The sequence below is a fragment of the Ictidomys tridecemlineatus genome, chromosome 14 (genome assembly GCF_052094955.1).
Source record: "Ictidomys tridecemlineatus isolate mIctTri1 chromosome 14, mIctTri1.hap1, whole genome shotgun sequence".
Taxonomy (NCBI): domain Eukaryota; kingdom Metazoa; phylum Chordata; class Mammalia; order Rodentia; family Sciuridae; genus Ictidomys; species Ictidomys tridecemlineatus.
This window is the reverse complement of record NC_135490.1, coordinates 57,664,946-57,689,655: the sequence shown is the minus strand read 5'-3', so window position 1 is coordinate 57,689,655 and position 24,710 is coordinate 57,664,946. Positions and strand designations below refer to the sequence as shown.

At 34.7% G+C, this 24,710-nt stretch overlaps 1 protein-coding gene across 13 annotated transcripts in view; it reads right to left on the bottom strand.

The window, feature by feature from the left end:
* Nucleotides 1–24,710, bottom strand: part of Nrg1 (neuregulin 1) — a 986,545-nt gene that overhangs the window by 156,454 nt on the left and 805,381 nt on the right. For all 13 annotated transcript variants that reach the window (XM_078031172.1, XM_078031173.1, XM_078031168.1 and 10 more), the window contains exons 2-3: nucleotides 13,858–14,035; nucleotides 4,233–4,354 (exon numbers count right to left, since the gene is read on the bottom strand). In XM_078031172.1, coding sequence (XP_077887298.1) covers nucleotides 4,233–4,354; nucleotides 13,858–14,035 — 300 coding nt within the window. The remainder of the gene's footprint in view (nucleotides 1–4,232; nucleotides 4,355–13,857; nucleotides 14,036–24,710) is intronic.

Genomic DNA, 24,710 nt, shown 5'->3' with positions numbered 1-24,710 from the left:
AATTGCTAAATGAAGGTTTCCTATAGAAAGACCAAGCTAGATAAAGTACAGATAAAAATGAAAATATAGTATATGAGCTGTGAAATACTGTATGTGGCATTCTCAGTTGCCATATATGAATTTATGAAAGGAATATACCTGTAATTCATCAGATAATGACTGCTACATATGAGATCCTTCTTTATACAAAAATCCAGTGTTAAATAATCCTCAAAGTAATTGGCATTTTGCTTAGGTTTATAGGTCTACAATGGCAAATTCTGTTTTCCAATTCCAAATGGAAGTTAAAAGGCATGGAAAAAGGTAGAAAACATAAATTTCTAAATTGTTCCTTAGCAAAATGATTGACTCTGTGTACTTTTCTCAATGCTTGAAAATAGTGGTCTCTGTAACTCAAGTGCATAAAAATTTACATGGACTTTCTTAAATTTTTTATCATTTCATTTACACCCATTTGTTAATCTAAGTAGATCTAAACAATAACTTTCAGTGCAGAAAATATTTATGATCTCAACTAATTTTATTCTAATAACAATTGTGGTTGTCTTACTTGGATTAAACAGAGTGCCAAATAGCTTACTCTTTGGGGAAGAAAGCAAAGATCTTCTTATGAATATCTCCCCACACCCCACCCACCTCTCTTAGAATCATGCATCAAAAGTGATTTGAGATATTTTAGTCTAAAAAAGGTACTATGTGAAAATTTAAGTAAATTAAAAGCAATCCTTTGTATATGAAGGTATGAGCATAATCATCAGAGTGTAGCAACATACCAGGATCATTTATCAAAGCGACCTATATAGAAATCGTCTAATCATAGCCATGTACTCTTGGAAGAAATATGTTAAAGGTGAGTACAGAACACAAGGTAAAATTATATTTCTCTCTTCACATTTTTCTCAGAGTCCTAGAGATAGGGGGATATGCTGACACAAAAGTTGTGCATCTGAGCACCAGTGACTCACCACCCAGCTGAGAGTCCTTTAATAATCAGCCATGAATTGAATAGAGTAAAATCACAGATAGCAGTGGAGGAGGATGTAGGATCCTGGTACTTAAATCTTTCAATTACAGTTACACTATACCTAAGCCCCTGGGGTACAGGGTATCTACCAACACATACAATAACCAGTCCTCATCAATCTTGGAGCCTGTTAAGCCTTAGAGCGTGTTGGGCAGCCTGCTTTGCCACCCATGCTCTGCAGGTAAGGCATTTCTGAGCAGCCACATTTCTGTCTTCTCCCTTCCGTGGTGAGCAGAAGTAGACATCTAACCAGGGGGAAACGATTTGCAAGTTCTCTCAGTCTTCTGGTAAAGTAAAATATGATAAACCCTGATAATCAGATCCTTGTTAAGGAGAATTTGATTGGGGAACCCAGAAAGCCACCATACAGTAGGAGTTAAAGGAAGCCTTAAATAGAGCCGAGGAGAATATGGCCATGTGGGATCATCAGCAGGTCAAAGTTTTGAATTTTTAGAAAGCCTACTGAAATCAGGAGCAGTTATAGGTCATGGGAAATCTCAGGTACTTCTAAGGTAGAGGCTCTCAGAGATGCCACAGGTACAATTCCATCTCACTGAGTTCCAGTTTGTATGAAGTGCCACTTCTTCCCCAGAGAATCTCTCTATTTCCTTTGACTCACCCCATTTCTTCAGTTCTGTTCTTCACAAGTAAAAGAATCTGCTTAAATATTTGCACATATACATTCAGATATAGAGTGAACTTCAGTATACAAGGAATTGAAGAAACCTGGGCTCGTGTCTCATTTTGTTATTAAATATATTTGTGATTCTAAACAATTCTGTTTTCTATTCTAAATCTCCCATGTCTTTTTAAACACAATGAGAGGGTTGGATAAGGATGACCTATTCCTCACATGCCCATAAGACCACCGTGCACTGTCATCAAGATCCCTCACTCCTCTCATTCAGATGTTTGAAAATCAATAGAAAATATTCCTGAAAGAACTTTAGTTGTTTGTCTGAAAATAATTTGCTTACAAATTTTATGAATTTCTCTTAATTCTTGTCAGGTTATAAAAAAAGATTCATTATCAAAAACACTTCTTTCAAAAAAAATTTAAATTAAAAAAACTACTTCTTTCATTTATCTATTATAATTTGTGGAAATTACATATTCAAGTTTGAGCACTAAACCAAGGCCTGAAAGAGTTAATATACAAAAAGGAACTGGATGTCTGTGCTATGTGAGAATAGTAAAAAGTCATATTATTAAACATTTAGTACACAAAAATTAATTTTAAAAAACTCTATAGACTTTGGCCAGGAAAAATATACTGGTAAATAATTCATTGCTTAATCCTTTAAATCAGAAACCATGAAATAATCACTACGTAAATACTTAGTGAGACTATGATACTAACTATAGTTTTATTTTATTTTCTGGAACTGCATAGTTTGCATAGTTACACAAATCTAATCCAAAGGTCAAAAATAATAATCCAATAGCATTTATTACTGAATCAAGCAAGTATCAAACTGAGGACAAGCTTCAAAACATGGCATATGAGAAGTAAAGAATGATGCACTGGCTGGGCACAGTGGTACATGCCTGTGATCCCAGTGGTTCAGGAGGCTGAGGCAGGAGGATCGAGAGTTCAAAGACAGCCTCAGCAAAAGGGAGGTGCTAAGCAACTTAGTTAGACCCTATCACTATATAAAAATACAACATAGGGCTGGGGATGTGGCTCAGTGGTCAAGTACTCCTGAGTTCAATCCCTGGAACCCTCTCCCAAAAAGAATAATGCACTGGAATTGATTTTTAAATTAGTTTCATATAGCATCATATAAAATCCACGTGGGGTAAATTAATACTAACAAAATGCTATGCATTAGTTAAAAAAGTAAAACAATTTTATATATGTTCATATAAAGTTTAAATGGCTGTTACAATTTAACTACCATAAGCACTACTCCTAAAAATAGTAATGGGTTCGTTTCATAGTTCTTTACTCTCTGTGCAGGGAGTACATTTACAATGAAAATAACAAACTTTGATTACACTGCTACAGAACAGTTCATTGGGAAGTCCACAGAGAACAAGACATTAACCTGGATTTTCCCAACCCTGTTCCATATTTTTATCTCACTCCCTTCTCCCTATCCTATTACATCACCAATGGATGAAGTGACAGAAACTACATCAGGACCCTATGGAGTTAACCAGAAGTTATTTACTTTTCCTGTGTTGACCTGGTTTTTTTTACCTTATCACTTTAAGAGACCATGTCCTTGCAAAGAACATTTCCCCTCATCTTCTACCAAGAAGTAACGCAATTAGGCTTGGCTTTATAAAGTTGACAAGAACTTTTATGGGCCATCATTAACTGCCATAATTAAAAAATAACATTTGATTATTCCAAGAGATTTAAATAAACATTTCTAGGTCACCAATAGCTCCTACAGATATCTCTATTGAATTGTGGAGTATTGGGGGTTTAATGAAACAGAGAGACACTAGCTATGGTTCTTTTACTTTCCTATACAACTCAGAGAAGTTGTCAGAGGGCAGGTGGATCTTTCTACCTCTAAGTCTTTCATTTCTTTAACAAATATCCCCTGGCGCTGTTTTGAAGAAAGTTGAATGAGAAGCCTGTACATAGTAGGAAATTCACTACCTCTAAGATTTTCCTACTTTCAAAATTAATAGGCCCTAAAAAATTAATAGGCCTAACTTGCTGCTTATTAACTTGATACTACCTAGAGCCAAAAGTAATCACTTAAGAAAATATATAAAGGGACATAAAAATTGCCAGGACTGTGTATGTATATGTGTGTATACATACATGTAAACATGTATATACACAGAGTTATACAGACAATATAGGCATGTCATATATATCTACGTATCCATATATAATACGCATATCTTCTTTCTGAGTATATTTGTGTGTCTGATAGATCCAAAGACTGGACTGCCCTTTCTAAACAGCTTCATTGGGACAGTACAATCTCCTTCTCTTAACAACATAAGTCTCTTCACACTTCATAACCTATTCAAAACCTTTAAAAAATCTATGTAAGTCCGTATCATTTCATGAAGTGAGGAGCTTTGGGAAGGAAGCCCCAAGATGCCTGAATGTTGATTTTTTTTCCAACTTTTCTCTTTGTTCACAATGAGATTTAACCCACCACTTAACCATAAGTCTTACCACATATCTTGATTACTCCTCTTACACATTGGGAGACAAAATACAGCAGGTATCTCTTACCATTTGAGTCAACAATGGTGATATTGGCAGAGGCACTGTCATTTCCTAATTTGCTGATCACTTTGCACATATATTCTCCAGAATCAGCCAGTGATGCTTTGTTAATTCGAAGTTCTGACTTCCTACAAGATCAGGACCAAAGTGGTGTAAGTATACAGCACAGAAATCTAGTAAATACTAAAATATATATCTCTGTAGTTTCAGATATTACAAATTCCTCCTCCCCACCCTACACATATTATGTTAAAACACAACTTATCTCAACTTGATTGCATGATTGACCCAGAGTAAAAGTGAGATAAATCACATTAAAGTTATACCATGGATATAATCTTATTTATCACATGGACCAGTATTCTAAAGGAGGTCTTTCTAATTTTTATTTTTATTCCTCTACCTCTACTACTACCACATTATGCCTTAGATGTTAGAGTTCAATTGATAAATTTTCATTCCTTACTGCATCTAAATGTCACCAGCCACAAGGGAAGAGAGAGAAGCGTAAAATCATTTCTTACAAGTCTGGTAAGGTCAGACATTTAAGGAACACTAGAATAGGTAAAAATGCTCTGTGCTTCAAAGTAGAGTAACATCAGGAATCATGTTAATTTTGAATGAAGAGGATTTCTCATTTCCAAAAGAAAGGGAATCTGTCTTTCCTTAAGATTATCATTGCTAGAAGCATAGTACCACATGAATGTTTCTTAATGCTGGAATAAATATTCATGCAACAATAGCACATTCTTTTATAAAAGTCTGAATATTAAATCAATATTCACCATTTTGAACATGGGCAGCACTGTGATTTCCATTTGTCTGTTTTACTGTTGCCCATAGACTGCAATTTAAGCACCTAAAAATTCAGAACTCCTAGGATTGGCTCAGAGTTTACAAAAGTCTTTTCAAAGCATCTCAAGCATCTTTCTAGGCTCTGGCCAGGTAACTGTAACTTCCTGGGATGTCGAAAGGAAGACCATAGGGAGAAAAGGAGGGAGAAAGGAAAGACAGCAATCTTTCTGGTTGATTTTTTAACTCTGATAATTGTTTAGTAATTTTTTTCTGGTCTTGTAGACACACAGTTAATTATTAACCAGGTATACTCAATTATTCCAAATTTAATTTCTCCTCTTCTCCAGCTTATCAAATTGAATTGCTCAAAGATCCACATGTAAGCCTTAGGGTCTTCCATCTCGTTGCTTTGGGTTAGGTCCATTCTTCCTCCTGCAATGGGGGCCCTGCATTTTTACCCATCAAACTCTGAGTTGACCTAGAAGGACTATCTCCAGTACCAACTGTCATCAAGCCTTTCATGAGTATGCATCTGGAACTACTCCCCTCTAGATTCTGACAGCCTAAGCACCTTTCTTATAGTCTTTAATAATAATAATAATAATAATTAACAGTTCTTTCAGTAGGTCTTATCTATACACCTACTACATAAAAGTCAGAGGGGGGAGTGGTAACTTAAATGTATTGGTATTCTCAGAGCATACATCCTTGCTTTGTCTTTGGGATGTCCTCAAACATTATTGGATGAATATGTGAATAAAGGAAGAAAATATTTGGCTATTCCCACTTATGCACCCTGCAGGACCTAAAATTCCTCATGTAGGTGACAGGAAGAGGAAATGCAATGTTACGAGGCTGAGACAGTTTAGTGGTCCAGACCAATGACAGCAATGGATTGAACCAACATGTTGACTGAAAAACTATACTCGCCAGTCATGATTCACAAGGAAGTCAATAGACAAATTTGAGGATAAATAAATAAATAAATAAACAAAACAAACAGTTCTATACTCAAAAAAATTGGAAAAATATTAAAGAAAAACAAGCTTTTTTTCTTTTTCTCAATTCTATAGGGTTTCTTAGAGCCTTTAATATACTAATGTGCGTTAGTATATTATTATATTGTATATCTGACAGTCTACAAACAGGATACATTCTTTCATTTCTCCCAACTTATTTGAACGTGGAATCCTTTTCACTCACATAAAATACCTTTAATGTTAATAATAATGTTTAATATTAACACTTGATGTTAATATTTTCAGAAAGAATAGTCGTCAGAAAAAAGCTGGCAAAAAAGTGGATCTAATACAATAGCACCCTTGTTTATCTATGTAATGGAACCACCAATGGCCATTTACGAATATTCACACATTAATCAGAGAGGTTACAAATAGTAAAGTTTCCCTAAAGTATATCCCTCTAAACCAAAATAGGCCATTTTTATGGCAAGTGTCCTGACAATAAAAATGTAATACTCAAAATACAACATATTAGTATATCACTGTGAGAGGTTCTGAATCTTCCAAGCCTGGTTTTAGAGTATTCAAATATAAAGTTTTTAAGTAGATTATCAGTTTTTCATACACTTGGCCCCTTCAAGACAATTTTCCTTCATGACAGGATTCTTTGAAAGATAAAGAGGAAAAAAGAGCTAAATGTTTAAAACCATTAACAATAATAGATAAAGCCAGAAGACTATTAGAGTGAGAAATAACACCCTAATCTTCAACACCAGAGAAAGAGTAAATTACTAAAATAAGAAGATGGTCATTTTCTTGTTAAGACCCAAAATTCTGAGATAGGATTATTACAAAAGCATCCAAAGAATCCACAAAAACCAAGAACAGCCCTTCTTTCCATTTATATAAATCTAAGAACAATCTTAAATTTGTATGTAAAAACCCTTTTCTTGACCCTGGCAATTTAACTATTGAACTAGATTAAACTAAAGGATCATGGTAATCAAATTTATAGTTAAATAAGCTTAAAAAGATAGCTCTAAAATAAAAATTCTCCTAATAGGCCTGGGCAGTGCTTCCTGGAATACCACCCCAAGTAATATAATCAAATGCTATTCCTGAAAGAAAGAGAACAAGAAAAAAAGAAAAAGACTTTTTTTTTTCTGCTCAAATAGACACTGCATTAAAGAAAGCTAAAGGGGCTTTTAAAAAACAGTACTTCTCTGTAGTTTTTTTGCAAATGTGTAATGTGAATTTTTAAAGCCAGCATCACAGGTAGCCATGGAATCATTTCGGTAGAGAATCTTTTCAGGAGTTGTAGGGCAGAATGTCAAGATTCAATTTAATCGCAAAACAGATACATTCAGATTCAAAAATCAGTGATCCCGGCATGGTGGCCCATGTCTGTAATCCCAGTGACTCAGAAGGTTAAGGTAGGAGGATTTTGAGTTCAAACCCAGCCTCAGCAATTTAGAGAGGCCCTAAGCAACTCAGTGAGACCCTATCTCTAATAAAAAATAAAAATAAAAAATAGCTGGGAATGTTGCTCAGAGGTTAAGCATCACTGGTACCAGAAAAAAGAAAGCAGTGGGTAGAAGTGGTACAAAGATGAAAGGGGAAAGAGATGAACTGGCTACAATATACAGAGCAAAATTTTTTTTCAAGTAGCCATATATTTAACAGGAAGTTAATTATTTAAAAAAATATTTTTCAAATAAGAAAGAGGAAGAAAAAAAGAAACTTATGCACTTGTGAACCACATTAATATTAAACCAGAGCATAAATAAAATTTGATTCAAGGCCAATACACTGACCACTGGCTGGATCACTTCTAGAATACTGAACTATTTTTTTTAGAGTGACATTTATTGAGAAATATCATTAAATGCAGGACTTTAAATGACTGATCAGACTTCAATAGGGACTAGAGATCTTAACCAGAGAAAGGATTCTATTAAAGAAACAAGGTTCCATTGGCAAGCAACTATGAATGAAGCATGAGTAGCTAGTTAAATATATTTCATGACTGTCATCCAGAAAAAGCAATCACTTGGGGTTGATAAGTCTTACAGAAAAAGGACCTAAGGTAGAACTAAACCTTACAGGAAAAAGAAGGCATGTTTTGGGTGAGATTATAAGGAAGAACTTTTTGAGCAGTGAGAAATAGATAGGGTATCTTGTCAAAGAGTTAGGTTTTCTTGTTGGAAAGATTCAAGTCTGGAGAGCCACCGGCCAAGCTTACTCTGACAAGAATATCTCTATGCAGAGAAAGATTAAATTAGATCAGTGGTTTCAACTATTTTTGCAACAAAATCCTGCTTAAAATGAAAACTTAAACCAAAGTCTCATATTCAAGAACATTATAGAAAAAAGTATTCAGGTAAAAGTGATGGCAATCCTTTTTGCAATTCAATAGAAATTTAGAATTCTCCAAGGACACAAATGGAAAATCAATGATCTAGATGAACATTACAATCCCTCTGAACTATAAGGATTCATTTTAACTATGATTCTTCAATACTCATATCCTATAGTAAGGACATAATGCCATAAGAAAGTAGAAATTACCAAACTTCTCTTGAAAATTATAAGTTGCACCAAGTTCTGAGGCTTTCAAAAGTATGAATACAATCACCTTATATTTCTTCAATAGGCTGCCATATATTGTCCATGGAAGGTTAATTTGGAAAAATCATTGCAATCCCTTCAAACATAAAGGTAACTTTTTGCTCTTTCATTTATGAGTTTTCTAGGGTCTAAAAGTTTGTGTGTCAATGAGTTTCCAAACTCTGAAAGTATTCAATGAGTTAATAATTATTTAATGTAAAATGTTTAAAGTAATGCTTGCAATTATGTAAGCTCCAAATAAGTGTCAAGTACAATAATAAAAATTCTACACTCGTGAAATATTTGCATTTTTATAATAAGTGATCAATTCAAGGTTCCAATAGCTATTATCGCGTTTTTCTAATTTAGCTTGATTCTTCCCCCATAATTTAAAGGGTAAGGCAACTTAAACACACCTAGGAAACAGGTTCTTGGTTTGTACAATTCCAGTCTTCTGATGGTGGAGGAGTTATACACACTTTGCATGTGTCTGTATATTCAATACTGCTTCAGATACTGTCCATCTGTTAGATCCCAAGGACACAGAAGGGGAATAGGCACTTCTTAGGCAACAGAATCAGGCAGTGTACCAAATGCCTCACATAAATGGTCACTGAGTACATAAGAGACTACCTAATAGATAAAGTTCAAGTGGACTGCCAGAGCTGCTCAGCTAATAAGAACAGGAAATGTGTACAATCTTTATCCATATAGAACCAAAAACAATAACTGCAACCACTGACAGCAGAAATAACTCAATTTTCCCAATATTTTAAAAAATTGAGCAAATTAATTAAAGCCAATTTTAAGCAAGATTAAAATATATAAGAGCTGAAATAAAGAGCTGAGAGAAAATTAAGGACATTCAAGAATGTATCGGGGGTGGGGATGTGGCTCAAGCGGTAGCGCGCTCGCCTGGCATGCGTGCGGCCCGGGTTCGATCCTCAGCACCACATACCAACAAAGATGTTGTGTCCGCCGAGAACTTAAAAATAAATATTAAAAATTCTCTCTCTCTCTCTCTCTCTCTCTCTCTCTCTCTCTCTCTCTCTCTCTCTCTCCCCTCTCTCACTCTCTCTTTAAAAAAATGTATGAAACTCGCAAACTTAAGAATTCAGCCTTTCAGAAGGCAAATATAGAAGAGATATTTAAATACAGCTCCAAAGCTCTTCAACCATTTTTCAAAAATGATCAAAATCATCCACCAAGCAAGGAAAACAAGAACAAAGGGATCAGCAGACACATAACACAAGGCAGTTTCCAATTTCTTTTAATTGGTCCCACACATTGCTTAGCCAAATAAAACAAACAAAGGCTCAACTGTGAATTCAAAAATCATAGGAAGAACATGTAGGAATGTAGTTTATTAGCAGGAATAGGGGTACAAAGAGGAATGAGATTTTATACAATAATAAAATTGCATATTGATGTGAAATATTTTCATAGCACTAAGAAATTAAAAGAAAATTCTGGCTATGGGTGATCTAGATTATAAAAATCAAGAGGGGGACCTACACTAGGGACAATCAATGTTTTATTTAAATAAAGAGAAACCCTAAAACTTCAAACTAAAATTCACCTCTGCTCAGTTGATCACAGCCTAAGATAAAGTTTAAATCAAGTAACTAACTAACCCACTGCAAAATATTAATAGCTTGAATCTTAGTAACCAAAACATACTGACATAAAATGAACCTGAAAAATAATAATTTTTATTAAGATATTAGCTGCTATAGTCTGGATATGTAGTATCCCTTCACCCCACAAAAGCTTGGAATGATGCGGGAATGTTCAGATGTGAAATTATTAGATTATGAGAGCTGTAATACCATCAATGGATTAATCCATTTAATTGATTAATGCTTTGAATGGACTATTGGCTGTTAACTGTAGGTAGGGCATGGCTGGAGGAAGTGGTTCACTGGAAGCCTGCCTTTGGAAATTATATATCCTGTCCCTGGATCCCCAAGAGCTCTCTATCTCTGCTGTAATGAGCTGAGCAGCTTTTCTCCCCCATATCTCTTTTTTCATGATGTTCTACCTCATCTTGGGCCCAAAGCAATGGAGTTGACTATCCATGAAACAAACCCCTGAAACAGTTTCCCTCCTTTAAATTTTCTTTTTATTATTATTATTATTAGTTGTTCAAAACATTACAAAGCTCTTGACATATCATATTTCATTTTCTTGTCAGGTATTTTGGTCACAGTAACAAAAAGCTGAATAATCCATTACCCTAAGCCGGAGTGTGCACCAAGTCCGGTATTCTAATTTTATATGATAAAATCATAAGTAGTTATAAAATGGCATGAGCCTGAGAGTTGTACATATTTCATATTAAGTTAAACTATTCATTACCATTATAATCTATAGGAAGAAACTAACTTCCTTCATTCTTGGGATATTAATTATTTTTAAAAATCATTATAATCATAATAGTATTTATTCTACTTATATTTATGGGATAAATTGAAGTAACAGAGAACTTGCAAAAATTAATTAAATGCAGGAAAACGCAAGATTCTTGCTGCCCAAGAAAAGCACCATAATTCAGTTGGATCCTTTTACTTGACAAAGAAAGACAACACTATTTTTTTAACTAAGAGAAAACTCTGGAAAAAAAAATAATTCTGAAAATTGATAAGCTTATCATTTACCAACCAGCTGCCCACTTTACACAAAATATGCCTTATTTTTAGATCCAATATGTTTAATGTTTTGCCAAAAGTAATTTACAGTCACATATCTTGAATAAATTTTCCCCATTTAATACTTTCTAGCAAAGCTATTATTCTTAAAGAAATAATTTCTAAATTTTGTCCTTTTTGGTATCATGGGATTTTGTTGATATGAAGACAGTCATCGTAGCTGTCTGAATCTATAAAGTCAATAAAAAAAATGCTTTCCTGAATATTAGTGATTCTTTTATGTTATCCAAGCCATGTAACAAACAACCTCTTTAAGTATCCACATATCCTTTCAAAATCACATTCATGTCAGTTCACTTTTTCTTTATCTCTCTCTCTCTCTTTTTTCTTTTTTACATTGTTTATCCAACTCCATTTGCTTCTATCCCAAAGTCATCACATGGAATATTTTCAGTCTTCAGAAGCTTGCTTCTACTTCTTCAGCCAACTCAACCTCTTATCCCTTCCTCCTCCCCAGCTCTAACACTGTGTTCTTGCACAGGATCTGGAATTCCTGTTTAATATAGGACTGAACTAGAAAAATCTCTCTACAGTTTTATGTCTGCCTTGCCATTGCAATAATGCTCTATATCTCTTCAATTTATCTACATCCCTGGCATAAAGTCTTTCATGAGCAATTAAATATTACTGATATCACTCCACAATCTCAGGGCAATAAATGAGATATTACCATTCATGTATAGAAAACTTCTTTTCTTACTAATCTAACTGATGAAAAACCAAATACCAAAATCTATTTAACCCTGTATCCAGAAGTATGTTTTTGTCTTGTGAACATTTTCCATAAGAATCAACCATATCATTTCAATTCATTCACTCTATCTATTCTTCTTACATACACATATTATTAAACAAGGACAGTCTCCAATTTTAAACAATGAAGATGGCACTAAGGAATTCAAGAAGTAGATGCATACTCTAATTGAGGTGTCTGTTAGTTGTGTGATTTGAAGCAATTCCCTAATCTGCAAAATTAGAGTCATCATGGGCTAATTGTACAACTGCTGCATCTTTAAATGTTGTTTAAAAGTAAGATTATGTAAAAAAGCACCATCTCTCCTCATAGAATTATATTTTGTGTCTCTGAAGTACCAACTGCTGCAGAAAGTGATACCCACCCTTACTGTCACTCTGTTATACTTTCAAATCAACAAGATCCTGCTGACATGACTAATAACAAGAGTAAGCAACGTAGATAATTAAACCATTGGAATTAAGAAAAATCCCTAATAACGGTTATCACAGCACTTAAACTCTTTGATAAGATTCAATTAAATTCATATTACAATCACTTTGTTCTCACTTGCTCATAAATGTGTGACAACTTTTTGATAGACATCCTATAAAATCAAAGGATAGGAGGAGACCCTATTACTGTTACTTCTGTTATCACACCTACTGTTTCACTGGAGCCCTCTGAGGGTGTGAAGAAAACACCTCTGTGCTTGGAACCATTTGGGAATAGTGACGTGATCAGGCTCACAAAAATTAATGTTTCTCTTTGAAAGATTACTTGGTGATCATACTTTTTTTCTTTTCTTTTTCTCTGATGGGTCATCCTGATTAAAGAACTGTTTAAGAGCAACAATCCAACATACTTACCTCTCCCCTAATTTCAAAACATAGTTTGATTCTAGAGGAAATAATTCTTAAATAGGGCAATAAATTAAAATGAAGAATGCAGGGCTAATAAAGGAGTCAGGCACAGTGGTGCACACCTTTAATCCTAGCAGCTCTAGAAGGCTGAACAACTAGGAGGCCTCAGCAACTTAGCGAGGCCCTAAGCAACTTAGCAAGACCCTGTCTCTAAATAAAATATTAAAAAAAGGGCTGGGGATGTTGCTCAGTGGTTAAGCACCCCTAAGTTCAATGCCCACTATAAAAAATAAATAAATATATTTTTTTAAAAGACCATCATTTTGGAGCAGATACCGAATATCAAGTTTTCACAGGAATCTGACTGAGCTCTTCCAAATTATGAATGTCCTCAAAAACGCAGGAAAATGCAAGATTCTTGCTGCCCAAGAAAAGCACTATAATTTTCATGTAGTTTAACAGGATTGTTGATTAAAAATTCTAACCAGATACAACTTCATGTATTAACTCCTTCCTTGAAAACAGTTCAAATTCAACAGATTACCTCCCAATGCTCTCCCTAAATCCAGGTACTCGTTGAACTTTATGATGAAGTTGGGATTTTATTGTGTAAGGCACTGTTACTCTAAAGAGCCTTTGTCTCATTTGAAAGAAATTAGATTTTAGATTTGTAACTATTACAGCAGCTGCCTAGCAGAAGCGTCTTTCTTACTTTTTATTCACCCCCCACTTCCTATAGTTCTTTTTCCATTCATCTTTTCCTTTCTTCATTCAAAGTTGTAAAACTCAGAAACTCCAAACTCTTTTCCATGTGGTATCACAATTTCTGGTCACTATATAAAGAAAAATCTTCATGTATTGTATGTCATGGCTTTTGATATTAAATGCATTTATGAGAGTCTAAGTTTCTTTTTTAATCATCCTATTACTAGATGCAGACTCTGATATTTGTATTATACTCACCCTGGCTTTTTTTGTATCTTGATGTTTTGTGGTTTGTTTTTTCGGTTTAACTCATTCCCATTCTTGAACCATTTGAACTTTAGAGAGGAGTATTCTGAACTGGTTTCACAACGAAGCACTAACTTGGAGCCTGCAACTGACTCCTGGCTTTTCATCTCTTTCAATCGGGGAGGCAAGGCTGAAAAAGAAAAGAAAAAAGGATGATCACCAAGTAATCTTTCAAAGACAGACATTATTTTTTTAGTGAGCCTGATCACGTCACTATTCCCAAAGATATGACTAAGAGAAAATAAATAAATAAATTTAAAAACGGGTGAGTGAAAATGGATCTCAACTTGGAGAAAAAAACAAAACGTCTAAATAAAAGATAGGAAGAGAGAGAAACAGTTACAAATTCATAAATTTATTTCTAAAAAAAACTTTGGGATTATAAATTTGTAAATTTAATTCTAAAAAAATTCTAGATAGTTACTTTCTCAAGCTTTACATTCTCTGATACCACTTAGAATCCTCAACATCGCTGGATGTAGTGGCACACACTTGTGATCCCAGCTACTCCGAAGGCTGAGGTAGGAGTATTGCAAGTTCAGGGCCAACTTAGTGAGACTAACCCCCCCCAAAAAAAAGTAAAAAGGTTTGAGGATGTAGCTCACGGGTAAAGTGCCCCTGGGTTCAATCCCTAGTATGGGAATGGGTAAGTGGGAAATGAGGTCCTAAGAACAAAGCCTGTGCTAGAAGAGAACATGTAACTTGGAATGATTTTCAAAGCACTTTCATGTTCCAAGTCATAATTCACCAGAGTTTTGTTAATAGATACAGGACACATCATACCCACTGTGTTTTTTTATTTATTATTACTATTATTATTTTTTGCAGTTCTAGATGGACAGAATGCCATTATTTTGTTTACTTTTTATATAGTTCTAAGGATTGAACCCAGTGCCTCACATGTACTAGGCAAGCATTCTGCCATTGAGCTACAGCCCCAGCCCCCATACCCTCTTTTTAAATTGGAAAGTTTAATTTTAGAGATCAGTATAAGTGACTAACTTATCCAGACTACAAAGTTCTTGGCTACTTGGCCTCATTTCACCAACCATCAGAAGTAGTCACAAAAAAAAAAAAAAAAAAGAAGAAAGAAAGAAAGAAAGAAAAAGGAAATTTATAATCATAACATCTATTTCCTTCTTCAAGAAAGAAATCCTTTGGACATATTGCTCTTTTATTGGACCTACCAATAGCCATCTCAAAACAATAAATGCCATTCCAGGTGACCACCATGATTCTGCCAAATGGCTGGTTTGACTGGGTTTAGCATTTCTAAATCTTCTCAACAGAAATTGCAAATACCTAAATTGCACATTAACTTGTTGAATACTTTACATTTAACATTTCTATGCCATTCTTATTTTTTTTGCAAGAATGCTTAAAAGAATATTACCTAGGGAAATGATTTTGGACACAATGTTATGATATCTGAGGTTTGTTTCAAAATGCTATGTTGTGGGGAATGACTAGGCATAAATATGCAACAAAATTAGCAAAAAGTTGATAATTGCGGAATATGAGCAATAAGTATATGTGGAGGTTTGATATATAATTCTGTATAGTATATCTGATTTTTTCATAATAAAATGATTAAAAAAATAAAGGCACAGATGAATGGATTTTCCTCAGCATACACAATTTCACTTACTAATCAACATCACAGAAACTGAGAACTCAACAACTCTCAGTTTCTGCTGAATCTTAGAAAAGCCAACTTCAAAGTGTACTTCTGACCCAGTCCAGGAATTAACAGGAAATCCCAGAAAATAAACCCAGGTAAATGAGACTGATTCAGTGCATAATTACTCATTGGGTAAGACCAAGGCTCCAAAGACAGCAATCAAAGCCACCTTAGGCATGAACAGGAAATGGAATATCTTGCCTACTCAGGGTATTTGTTTTTCTATAACTCTGCTCTTACCAGACAAACCCCCACAAAATGTCAGGAATGAGCATAGGAGTAACAGCAAAAAACATTTGAATATTGTGACTTCTTAGCAGTATTCCTATAATTACATGTCGCCCTTCTTATTTATTTGGAGGCTAAGAGACAAGGTGGAGAAGCAGGCATTTACTGTGTCACAGTGGCACATTATAGAAAATTTATTTCATCTGTTTTTAGCTTTCAATGCCTGATGATTATGTCTAGTGGTTTTTTTTTATTTGACAAATTAAAAATAAGATTTACTTTCTGAACAGAATTCATAAAAGTCTTAAGATGTGGTTCATGAATCTATCTTGAAAATTTTTTTTAAGAGACTGAATTCTCATCCCTCTAGAATAGTGCTTATATATGCTGGAGCTAAATGACACCAACGAAAGTGATTTGTATATACTAAGAAAAACAAATTGACTCATTTTATGTGTGGACTCAAAGAAGTAGCTTGAGCTTTTCCAGTGGATTTTATATTCAACTTGAAACACAACCAAAATTCTCAAGGTTTACTTCTTTGCCTCTAAACAAAATGCTCTAAAGGCAGTATTTCAAGTATCTTTGAATCTCAATAAGCACATGTTCCCTCATCCACTACTCCATATCTTTGCTTATCAATATCTGAACATAAATCTATTACACTTATTTTCTCTGGTTCGTGTAAATATTTAATCAGAGTATCAGTTTGCTTATCCTTCCCCTTTCCCACCCCTCTCTCTTTCTTTCTTTCTTTCTTTCTTTCTTTCTTTCTTTCTTTCTTTATTATTTCTCTATTAAGAATCTTGATTCAAACTGAGGAAACAATCAAAAAAATTCAAATTGAGGGATATTCCACAAAATGGGTCTAAACTTTACAACTGTCAGTTACATGAATGACAAGAGAGATGGTGAGACTGACCTAGAATAAAGGAGATGAAAGAGATGAGACAAATAAATACAATATGCAACTATTGATTAGATCCTGCATTAGGGGAAATGGCTATAAATGATATTATTGGGACTATTAGGGAAATCTAAATAAAAAAAATCTTATTAAAATTCAACTTCTCAATTGTGGCCATTGCATGTAGAAGAATCTCCTGAAAAACTAAGGGGTAAAATGATGTCTTAAACTGAACTTCTGATGACTTAGAAAATAGGACATACATGCAAACATATATACTAAAACACACCCAAGGAGAAATGTATAAAAGGAGCTTTGGTTTCTTGTTGTTTTCCTGCCTTTCTCATCTGGTCTTCTATTAAACAAAAGGCTTAGGCTTTCCTTGGTTTTCTTTTGGGTTCTTGTTGTTGTTCTATTTTGTGGAGGTTTTCTGGTTATTGTTTGTTTGTTGGTTTGGTTTGGTTTTATTGTTGTTGTGTTTTTTGTTTGTTTGGCTTTTTTTTTTTTTTTTGCAGTTCTGGGAATAAACCCAATGTTATACTTGCTAGGCAAGCACTTTACCCATGAACTATAACCCCAACCTTCATTAAGTACTTTTTAGAATCCTGATTAAGTTTACAATCATAAAGGCAATTCTCGAAAATATTTGGATTATGATTTACAACTGAAATCTACTTAATGAACAATATCAACCATGCCAATTCATTGCAGCCATTTAATTCTGTGAGTGATGGTGCACTGAAATCCCCATGTGGTCAACTTCATAGCCATGAATTTGGAACTCTAAACTCATCAGGTCCTTTGGTAGAAGGAAACCAATTGTTCATCTGGCAGGTTAATATCACTTTTAGGGTTCACATACAAAGAACTTCCCCCTAAAGATTACATTCCTTCCTTAAGAGGTGATCTTCAAAGTAACGAGACAGAGACTTTCAGATAAGGTCTGAGCTAATAAATCCCTATTCTTTAAATTGATCCTGATGTATAAATGTTTCTTGATGGCTGGGGTTCATTTACACCCCTTAGGACTAACCTGAGTTACTTTCTCTCGCACAGTTCTAAATTCAAAGTTTCCAGGTACTCTTTGGCCTTGTGTCTTTGAAGTCTATAATAATGTTTCTTCTGGGTGCTCTGTGACATAGGGTAATATCTATGTCATGAGCATATCCAGCTTGTTAGGGATCAGCTCTTTTAAGAACTTGGAGGCATAGTATAAATGGAGAAACAAACCTGCATACCACCAGTGGAGCCCCATGACTAAATTCCTGACCTATAGGTGTTCTGCTGTCAGTAGAACCTGCAAGAGAAGTACCATACAAAACTCTTCATTCACTCCCGGCAGAGCCCAATTCGTATCCAGGAGACCTGGCAATGATGTAAACCCTGCCTTATCTTCTTGAACTGCCACACTACCGAAATAGCTCTAAATATTTCATAGCTTCTTCCAGAAAATACAAACTAATATTTGAGGTGGGATGCTTTTATGATTTTTTTCATCTATCTACAAGGAGACAATTTCAATACAGTAAATTTTCTTTTGTCAGAGATTATAAAAAATTTTGTCAACAGAATACGGTTTACATATATGCATGTTTCTCAGATAGGGCTTTTTTTTGCATGATATAACCTCATTAATTTAATTTTTAAAGAAACCATTCCATCAAGTACTTTCTTATACACAAGTTTAATTTCATAAGGCTAGGGTTTCTAAACTTAGTGTTGATATTTTGGACTGAGTACCTGGATATTAAAAACTGAAAACATTTTTTTCCTTGTCTTTCAATTCTTATTCTAAAACTAAACAATCTGTTGATTTAAAATTGGGTAAGGGGAACCCAATGTTAAGTTTATGCTTTAAATACCAGGAACTGTTTGGAGAATCTTGGGCATGATTTAATTGTATTTGGTTTACCACAGTTCATAATTTTCCTTTCAATGTGTTTCTAGGGAGGCACTATTTCTACACCCTGAAACAATTTAATGATAGAGCAAATTTTAATCAGACTCTGGCTAAATTTATTTCAAACATGATCTATATTAATACGAACATGTCCACACCCTTAGAAATGCATTAACAGAGATTGACAGTCAACTGCAAGAAAGGAGTCTTTTAAAATAAATTCAGAATCACCAGAGAAATACCACACATTTTACAGGTACTTCTTTTTGACATGTCTTTTTACAGACTTTCAGTGTTATAAAGAGTATTAAAAAATCAAAGTTCTGATTCCAACTCAACACAAGTAGGTATTCTAGGTACATTTAAACAGTCTACTACTGCATTCCTACCATTCATATTTAAAATGTTACACAATATAAAAATATTGTGATATTAATCCAAAAATATTGATTTTACATTCTGACTGCACAAAAACCTAAGGCAACATATTTATTCATTTCAGTCATTTAATTGGTAAATGAATATTTGTGATAAATACAAAATGAATTTATAAAAAAGGGAATTATTCAGCTAAGCAATCTTGTTTTGATCATTTCCTGTGCACTTGTGTTCCAAATGCTGCTTTACCAAATATTGAACTGTACTATTCAAAACAGGAAACAAATTCTAGCATGTTTATGCTGCAGAGATAAGCTGATAACATGTGACACTAGATAAGTGGTTATTTCTGTTCTCTGAAGAATCGAACAATGCAAAGTTAGCTCATATCATTATTCTCATGTTTGCACAGTTAATCTGAAGAGTCTCAACACATTGAACAAATTAAACAGGAAACCTGCAAAATATTATCAAACAACAGTGAGCTTTCAGTGTGATCCCAGAGAAGACCTCCCTCTATAAAACCTTTAGAAAGCCTGTCACCACACACATATGCACATCTCACAGTGAAAACTGGTGACTGACGTATCATATGAATTAATGAAAGCAGCACAAATATCATTAATCTGTCCTCTATGTAGGTTGTCCTTTCTGGAGAAATAAGTAAATTACTAACAAAAGCCTCCAAAACTCCTTTACGGATCATATTTCTCCCTCAATGCACTATCTCACAGAGAAGATTATGGTCATGCAGAGTGGATAAAGTTTATGCTTCACCATCTGGTCGTCTTCTCTGAGCTGTGCTCACAAATCTAGCTATAAAAGGGAAAATGTTCCTTATCAGATTAAAATGTGTAAATATAGACATGTAAAAGACAGCAAAATCTAGTGAGAGCAGTAATTCTGAATACACCTAAGTTTTGTTTCTATGTGTTTTTTTTTTTGGGGGGGGGTTGTTTTTGTTTGTTTTTATTTTGGTGCCCAGGATTGAACCCAGGAATGCTTTACCACTGAGCCATAGCCCCAGTCCTTTTTATTTTTTTATTTTGAGACAGGGTCTCACTAAGTTAATTAGGGTCTCAATAAATTGCTGAGGCTGGCCTCAAACATGCATCCCTCCTGTTTTAGCCTTCGAAGTTGCTGGGTTTATAGGTGAGACTACCACACCAGGCTACACCTCAGTTTTAATCACCTCTTCCTAATGCATTTAGTGATGCTGAGTTACATGAAGAATCACCAAGGTCACTATCACAGGGTAATACCACATGTGGTGAAACTGTGCTCACACATCTCCATGCTCCAGATGAATCATGCTTCAGATAGACTGTCCTGACTCAAGTTAACAAGAGTGTCCTAAGAGATAAATTGGGATGGTGATATGTCCCTGTGTATTCAGAAATGACATTTCGAGAATGGGATAAACATGTGAGTGCCTTCACTTGAAAGAAAGTCACTTAAAATCCCATTGTTTGCCATGAAATATTCTCAATCTGACTCTATATATCTTCGGCAGCCAACTCCATCTCACTAATAAACACACTGAGAAAGTGCTTCAAAGTAGTTCAAATACCATTTTGGCAGGTACATGTACAGCTCATTACACAATGTGAAGATGTATACAGAAAATACTGAATTAATTAGTCCATTATGAGCACACCAACTCTCCCAACATGTGCTTAGAACATGTCTTTATACAACAAGAAACAATTGAAAAATTGGGGCAATATTTCAGCATTTGACTTCTAATATTCACAATGGTAATATCATCAGAACTGTTTTTTTACTTTGACTGGTTTCTTACTTAGATTCCTAAAAATATTAATTTTCTTTGGTGGAATTTTGACACATGGATGTCCTCCATGTTTCACTTCTCACAGTTTACTGCTGCAAGTTAGCTCAAACAGTATGATTCTTTTAGATTCTCCACTTGAGGGCATGAGTAAGCATTAGCTTATTCTAAGGTCAGAGGAAATGAATAATCATATTCTACATTGGAATATTACATCGAACAGGCTAAAAAGCACACATATGAAAGGAGAATGATTTAAGGACATTATCCCTACCAAATCAGATGGGGGCAGGAATAGTTAGTAGTAGGTGGTCGCAGTCCCCACTCAAAAGCTTGGGTTATTGTTGGTGGTGGTGCCAGTCTGAGTTGTTTGACACTATATTCAAACATTCCAATTTCTAAATGTATTAGGGGACTATGGCAGTATTAGATGGAAGATACTAGATAGGATCCCAGGACCTGTCTCAAGCTAAGACCCCAGTCCTGCTTCCCCCACTCGCATTTATTTCACCTGATCTCAGAGTCTACCCACTGTAGCCTACCCTGTGGTCCGGCTACTCTTGCATACTGTAAGAGCAGCACACGCATTTTACATAGCTTTTGTCTTCAAGTCCAAGTGGTTGCTCTAAGGAGACCCCAGTCTATAAGGTTTCAGTTCGCCTCCTTAACTCTTTTTTTTTTTAAAATAACTTTTTAGTTGTGTATGGGACACAATATCTTTATTGTTATTTATTTATTTTTTTAATGGTGCTGAAGATTGAACCCAGGGCCTCACATATTCGAGGCAGGCGCTCGACCACTGAGCTACAACCCCTTAACTCTTAGCATGCCTTATTGTCGTTTAACACTTGTAAATTTGTTGTTTGTGTTGAATTCCCTTTCTTTGACAACAATTCTAGTACATGTGCCATATAATGTGGATAATCATTATTTCTATTTACCGGTAAGGGAGTGGGGGCTTATTCTGGAACCCATGCAATGCCAGGAGTCTAACAAGTTGCACAGTCAGGTTTTAGATCTAGGACTTTATACCATGGTATCTCTGCTGTGTTTCAGATACAGGCAGAAAAAAGGGGAGGAGAACTCTAGAATTAAATCTAGGAAAAATCATTTCACAGCCACTACGGTGATTTTTTGACACTTATAATGAGCTACATAAATCAGTTCACCTCTCCACATAGACCTGCAGGAGATTTACAACACAGTAAAACTCTACAAGAGAAAATGAGTACAGATATATTAGGCAAGAACATTTTTCATGCTGAAAATTAATATTATGTTTGTTGAAATTATCAATTCTTTTCTATACAGTTCTGCAGTTTTTCCCAATATTTCATAGTTGGGGGTTAAAGGCAAAATAAGAATATTATTAATAATAATGTTCTCAAAGCCTATGGAATTAAAACAAGGTCCCCTTAGTACTTTCAATAATAAACCCCTATTAAATAATAATAGCTAATACTTACTATGTGACAGATGGTGTTTGAAGAGTGTTATGTTCAATATCTCTTTTAAGTTTTATAACAAGTCCAGGACATATGAATTACTATCATAATACCCAATTTACAGATGAAGAAACAGAAATAGAACTTCCCTACAGGCACATTGTAGAACCAGTATGTGGACACAGGAATCTGACCCCAGAGCCTTTGCTTTTAATTTCCAGGCAGTAAACTGAATTCTCCACAATTCTTTCTAGTTTTGTAGTTGAAATGTGTGCAAGATTTAACTTTTTGATTATCACTAGTGACCATATTTTGCTGACAAATCCTGACACCCACCACACAACAGTTTACTTCTGCATTTATTCTAAGTGCAAAAGACAGACTGGGAAAGAAAGCAGATATGCAAGATTACTACATTTACTGAGCTATTTTGATGACTTGTGGGGAAATAAAACAAGACAGAGTACTTGAAATTATACCAAAAAAAAAATAAAAAAATCTTTTGAACTAGGTGGTTGTCATCTGTCATATATGCCAAATGCCACAAGGGTCAACTGTGCTGTGTCTCACTCTTGTATTCACTGAAATGTGATAACCCCCATGTGAGGATACAGCAACAAAAGTGTTTTAACAGATTAATGTTATTCTTTCAAGGTGTAAAAGCAATGCACCATGACAATGAACGCTGGGTAAATCAACGGCCCAGGTGCCAGCAGCTTGAAGGTAAGTGCTCCACAGACCTGTCTAATTAATGCTGTCACCACAGCTGCCCCCAATTAGGAAAACATCTCACTCATGCACATAAAGAGGATTTCAGGCAAGCTTCACTTAAGGCGATCAACTGCACAGGGTTAAAATGCACCCTTCACATTTTCACAAAATGGTTGTGTAGCAAACTTCATTGGGTATAGGCTTATAAATTTCATCTTTTTTATCACTGAAAAGCAAAGGTTTTTTTCCCCTATTTTTTATAGAGACCTGCCATGTCACCTCCAAAATATCAATTAAATAGAAAAATTGAGAATGATTTAGTAAAACTTTAATATATATCTATTCTCGTGTTGTGATTTTTTTCCTTTCCTGATGTCCTTATCTGTTAACACATTAGCATGACTTAGATGTGTTAATGTTCGTCTTTATAACCATTTTAGCACATTAGCATGACTCTGAGGTGTTAATTTTTGTCTGTGTAACTATTTTCCTTTGTTCAGATTGAATGACATTTAATTAATTGGTGTCACTACAACACTCTTTGTTTTCATTGGGGGAAAAAAAAAAGGAATTTATTTACATGTTCTAAACTGGACAAATTCCCAGGTAAGAGGATTTAGTACAGGGTTATAATTAGTTTTAAACCATGACAACCACATGAGAACTTTCAAGCAATGCATATAAATAAAGGCCCTCAATGAACTATGAATAAGAGTTTCCATTATCTATTTTCCATATAGCCATCTAAATCTTATTCCTTCTGTGAACAAGAAAAAAAATGTAGCAGAGCTAAAATTGTGAAATAAATGTATCCTCTCCAAACCTCTTACATTTATTTGTTATTGAGGCAGGACCACTTTCCTGGTAATCATGACCTGGTTTTTCCTTTTTGTCCACAGATAATTTATTAAACTGAATTAAGCTTAATGAACTGAATAATTTATTAAACCATATGAAGTGTTCATGCCAGGGTTGAAATGAGCCTTCTGTACTCACTGAGCACTACCAGATCAAAGTCAAGTCTCTCTCTGTTTTGTTTATTACAGTTTAAGTAATCAACGTTGTATTCCTTCTTAAGCAGGGTCCAAGTCTGACTTTCTGAGGATCTTTAAAGCTTGGGTAGCTCTTAACTTTTATTAAGCAGGTCCATGGACAGCCTAACAATTGAATCCTTATCATTTTACTTCTACGACACAGGAAAAGCCCTACAAGGCAAGTTCTTATCTTCGAATTCTCAGGGACATTAACTTGAAGAGGTGGAAAATAACCAGAGTCAGTCGAAACAGAAAGTTGTACTGAGAAAACTTGTGCAATATTATTGATCATCTTAAAACAACCTAATTTTGTGGCCCACAGAATATAACCAGAAGGCTGCTGAATTTCCTGTGCAGTACTCAGAAGCCAAACAATGATTAGAGGCAAGGTAGCTTGATTTCATATAACACACAATAAGGAATCACAGTAAGAGAATTTGTGGTTTCTCTTATTTTTCATAAAAATAAATCCATGAAAGCATTTTTTTGAAAGTGCGCTTCCCATACATTCTGAAATAACCACCTGAGTTCTCAACTGCAATAAAGTTTTTCAGTACAAATGTTACACAAAAGAAGCCAAAATAAAGCTTATTCACCTCATCAATATGTAGCTTTCTTTCCCTCTTCCACTAAAATGTCTGTAGTTTGGTTTTATTTAGAAAGAACATTAACTTGATTCTTGCTAAGAACCATGAATTTAAATTGCTAAACTCTACACTTAACATCCTGCTC